General features: G+C 65.7%; 1 protein-coding gene across 1 annotated transcript; it reads left to right on the top strand.

Annotated features, from left to right (window-relative positions):
- Positions 1-3,288: 3,288 nt before the first annotated feature.
- On the top strand, positions 3,289-4,799 carry LOC103250769 (protein CXorf40A). The gene is made up of 2 exons (XM_008049363.1): positions 3,289-3,565; positions 4,405-4,799. The coding sequence occupies exons 1-2, from the start codon at positions 3,313-3,315 to the stop codon at positions 4,626-4,628; spliced, it is 477 nt and encodes a 158-aa protein (XP_008047554.1). The 5' UTR covers positions 3,289-3,312; the 3' UTR covers positions 4,629-4,799.
- Positions 4,800-4,880: the final 81 nt, after the last annotated feature.

Raw genomic sequence — 4,880 nt, 5'->3', positions numbered from 1 at the left:
TGCAGAGGCCTCCCAAGGATCCTGGGGGCAGAGGCCCCCCAAGGATGCTGGGGGCAGAGGCCCCCAAGGATGCTGGGGGCAGAGGCCCCCAAGGATCCTGGGGGCAGAGGCCCCCAAGGATCCTGGGGGCAGAGGCCTCCCAAGGATCCTGGGGGCAGAGGCCTCCCAAGGATCCTGGTTGCAGAGGCCCCCAAGGATCCTGGGTGCAGAGGCCCCCAAGGATCCTGGGTGCAGAGGCCTCCCAAGGATCCTGGGTGCAGAGGCCCCCAAGGATGCTGGGTGCAGAGGCGCCCCAGGATGCTGGGTGCAGAGGCCCCCCAGGATCCTGGGTGCAGAGGCCTTGACCAGCCCGGGCCCGAGGCGGCGGGGACCGGCGCCCTCGGCCCTCCCCCGACAGCACCAGTTTCCCCGGCTGTGGGGCTGGGAGTAGGGCTGGGCGCGCCCGAGGCGTCCCTCGTCCCCGGCTCCTGCCAGCGCGCCCCTGCCCCTCTCCCTCTGGGTGTGGGCCCCTGCGACCTGCCCTGCCTGGCGGAAGCCGGCTCGAGCTCCACGCACACCCGCCCCCTCGGCGCCGGCCTCGGTGATCCTGGCTCGGCCCTCGGGCTGTGAGCTCGCCTAGCCCTGAAGCGGGCCCGCGCTGTGGCCCGTGACACCGGGCCGGGCGAGGCGTCCTCCGAATTAAACGCCGGGGAACGGCATGTGGGCCCCGCGGGCCTTAGCCCCGCGACACTGAGGGAGCCTTTGCTCCGCCCCCGCCGCCAGAGGGTCCCGCTGCTGTGGTGAGGGGCACCGGGCCTGGTGCGGGGCGCGTGCGTGTGACCCTGAGACTGGCCGGGGGACCAAAGGTTCAGAGCGGAAGCAGAGGCTGCGAGTGTAGACAGCTCCCTAGGGACTCTGCTTGCAGGGCTTCAGAGAAGGGAAGCAGGGCTGGGGGCTCTCGTGTGCTCCGAGCAGCGACTTTTCCCTGACGAAGGAAGGGCCCGCAGGCAGGGTCCTCGCAGGCTTCCACTCAGGGGAGGGGCCGGAGCGATGCTGAGCGAGCACAGGGAGTGGGCTCCCAAGAGCAGGGCAGGGGTGCTCTTGGCGGGGGCTGCGCACCCCTGAAGCAGGAGGAAGGCAGAAGATCTGGTGCCCAGAAGGCAGGACCGCAGGCGGGGAAAGGAGCCAGCACCAGGCAGCTTTGGTCCTCTCAGGCGTGTCTCTGAGGCTGGGCACGTGTCCTGAAGGCCCTGGGAGATGCTGGAGGTTGAGTTTGTGCACCTGAAGGAAGGACAGGGGGGCACTACCCCGAGTGGAGGGCGTGGCCTCTGGGTGGGGTGCAGGACAGGGGAAGTGGCCCAGGCCCGGTCCTGATGGCGATGAGAGGGGCCACCACACGTGGCTGTCCGTGAGGTGTCCGGGTCTGGGCTGGGTGCCCTGGGTGCCTCGTGTGCCATCCTCACAGCCATGTGGACACGGAGGCTTCTCGAGATGCTGTGACGGGGCTCAGGTTCCAGCTTCAGGCTCATGCCCCTGCCTGCCTGGGGCTGTTGCTCCTGCATGCAGCACAGCGCTGTGCTCCAGCCAGGAGGAGGAGACGCCCTCCCCAGGTACACGAAAGGGGGTAAACACCGGGTTAGGGGTGCAGGAGGTCAGGGCCCATGTCACCTCATCACTCGGCGCCTGGTCCTCCTCACCGTAGAGTGGGCCTCACGGTAGCACGAGCCCTGCCGAGTCCTGTAGGGATTCAATTCCCCGATTCAGAATTGAGCCCCTACCAGTGCCGGGCCCATGTTCTGACTCTCACGCCTTATTTTTGGGGGCTCAGGTGGAGGGCATGTGCTGACAGCGGAGAGAGCCGGGTGGGATGGGTTGGGACACAGACAGAGGGATGTGGGGGAGACACCTGAGGGGGCCTATCCGAGGTCACAGGGTGTTCTGAGAGCAGGCCTGAGGTTGGGTAGCAAGGATTTGGGCTCAGCCAGCCTGGGGCAGGGGCCAGAAAGATCACGGTCTGCAGTGCCGTGGCGGTGGCAGGGCCAGGGATCTGAGAGTGTTGGTGGGAGCGGGGAAGGTAAAGGACAAGAAGGAGCACCTGGGACTGCCCCCCTGTGCTGGAAGAGGGCGAATGCCAGGCCAGCTCTCCACTCTCATCTGGCCGAGGGGCTCTCTCTTGCCGGCTCTCATGAGGCCGAGGGGGCTCTCCTATGCCGGCCCTCCACTCTCATCAGGCCGAGGGGGCTTTCACTGGCCGGCCTTCCACTCTCATCAGCCCGGGGGCTCTCCCGGGCCAGCTCTCCACTCTCATCCGGCCGAGGGGCTCTCCCCGGCTGCCCCTCCACTCTCATGAAGCCGAGGGAGCTCTCCCAGGCCAGCTCTCCACTCTCATCCGGCCGAGGGGGCTCTCCCTGGCCGGCTCTCATGAGGCCGAGGGGGCTTTCACTGGCCGACCTTCCACTCTCATCAGCCCGGGGGCTCTCCCGGGCCTGCTCTCCACTCTCATCAGGCCAAGGGGGCTCTCCCCGGCTGCCCCTCCACTCTCATGAGGCCGAGGGGGCTCTCCTATGCCAGCCCTCCACTCTCATCAGGCCGAGGGGGCTTTCACTGGCCGACCTTCCACTCTCATCAGCCCGGGGGCTCTCCCAGGCCAGCTCTCCACTCTCATCCGGCCAAGGGGCTCTCCCCAGCTACCCCTCCACTCTCATCAGGTCGAGGGGGCTCTCCCAGGCCTGCCCTCCGATCTCATCTGACCGAGAGGGCTCTCCCTGGCTGGCTGTCCACTCTGTTGAGGCTGAGGGGGCTCTCTCAGGCCGGCTCGCCAATCTCATGAGGCCAAGGGGGCTCTCCTTTGCCGGCCTTCCACTCATCGGAGAGAGGGGGCTCTCCCACGCCCGCCCTAACTCTCACGAGGCCGAGGGGGCTCGCCCAGGCCGGCCCTCCACTCTCATCAGGCCGAGGGGCTCTCACTCCTCTGTGTTCCCCTAGGGCTTGCTGACCTCTGCCTAAGCACCGGCCACGCTCTGTCCTGCCGGTGCCTTTGGCTCTCTGCCGCCACCCTCCTCCGTGAGCTCCCCCAGACTCCACAGGATGGACCTGAGTCAGGCCAATCCCAACCCCTTCCCGTGGGCCTGCCCCGGTGCTGGACATCGGTGACCGCGTGGTGACAGGGGGACATCGGTGACCGCGTGGTGACAGGGGCAGCTGAGCACCGAGCTCGCTGGGTTTCGGGCACATGGGGGACGGTCCGGCCCGCCGTCGGTGAGCTGGGAGAGCGGGTGGTGACGCGCCCCGCTGTTCTTCCGCAGGCCACCCGCGGCCCAGGGATCCCCAGAGATGAAGTTTGGCTGCCTCTCCTTCAGGCAGCCTTATGCTGGCTTTGTCTTAAACGGAGTCAAGACCGTGGAGACGCGCTGGCGGCCCCTGCTGAGCAGCCACCGCAACTGCACCGTCGCCATCCACATAGCTCACAGGGACTGGGAGGACGACACCTGGCGGGAGCTGCTGGTGGACAGGCTGGGGATGACTCCCGCCCAGGTGCAGGCCCTGCTTCGGGAAGGGGAGAAGTTTGGCCGGGGAGTGATAGCTGGTAAGTGACCCCGGGCCAAGCGTGCGCAGACCGCTCCGAGCGCTGCCACCCAGGACCTTTCAGGGCGGTTTGGGGCCTTCTGGTGTCGTCTGATCTGGCTGGTGGGCTTGCTGCCGCTTCCCGACGCCACACACCTAAAGGGGCTGCCAGGGGCCCCGCGTGGCGGATCAGCGGGCTGAGATCCCCCCTCCCCAGTAAATCCGGTCTTCCCCCGGGTCTGTTTCCGTTTGCCATCGGAGAGCCTGGGTCAGGCCCGTGTGTGCCTGTGGGGTCAGCGTGTGTATGCATGCACCTGGGTGCATATGCCCATGCACGCGTGCACATGGAAGAGACCAGGCGTGGCAGCACAGCACCCCGAGAGGGTCAGGGGGCCTCTGGCGTCAGGCTGCCTGCCTGGTCTCGCAGGCCCGCCCCAGCCCCACCGCTCGCAGGCCCTGGGCGAGTCCCCCAGCCTCTGGGTGCTTGAGGTCCCACTTCAGCTGCTGTCACCTGGTGAACTGCTAAGGCGTCGCCTGTGGCTTCCCTGGCAGTGGCTGGGGTCCGTCCTTCCACTCCGTAACCGCTGCCCTCAGCAGTCTGCTGGGGCCCGCCCATGAGTCCATGTACCGCTTCTCTCCTGATCCTTGCTGGGGCCCTCCCCCGGCCTCATCCAGGATGCCCTGAGTAGAGCGCGGCTCGTCATCAGTGCTCAGCTAAGAGGACTTGACTCGCTTCCTGTCCTTCTGGTGATGTCATCTTCGTCGGTAGCGGTTGAGACTTTGAATGACCACGGCGCCACACAGGCAGCCCTTGGGGTATGGAAGGGAGCGACATCTGTGTGTTTCTCTCTTTGTGCACAGGGCTCGTTGACATTGGGGAAACTTTACAGTGCCCTGAAAACTTGAGTCCCGACGAGGTTGTGGACCTGGAGAATCAAGCCGTGCTGAGCGACCTGAAGCAGAAGTACCTGACCGCGATTTCCAACCCCAGGTGGTTACTGGAGCCCATACCTAGGAAAGGAGGAAAGGACGTATTCCAGGTAGACATCCCAGAGCACCTGATCCCTTTGGGGCGTGAGGTGTAACGAGTGTGGGCTCCTGAGAGGAACGTTGCTGAGAAGCCAGCTAAATCATGATACCTTCAACATCACTATTCAGACCTATATACGCTGGGCTAAGTCGGCATTGCCACCGCATGGGAGGGCGCCACCCCCTCGGTGCTGTTCACACATGCAGGTTTCCTCACTCAGATGAAGGGAATAAAGGTGGGACTTTCCCTGTGCCATGTGTCTTTGGGCTCATGGACAATGTCTCATGTACGTTGCCCTTTTGCTAAA

The sequence above is a fragment of the Carlito syrichta genome, unplaced genomic scaffold (genome assembly GCF_000164805.1).
Source record: "Carlito syrichta isolate Samal-C Ts95f unplaced genomic scaffold, Tarsius_syrichta-2.0.1 Scaffold132878, whole genome shotgun sequence".
Lineage (NCBI taxonomy): Eukaryota > Metazoa > Chordata > Mammalia > Primates > Tarsiidae > Carlito > Carlito syrichta.
This window is presented reverse-complemented; position numbering and strand designations above follow the sequence as displayed.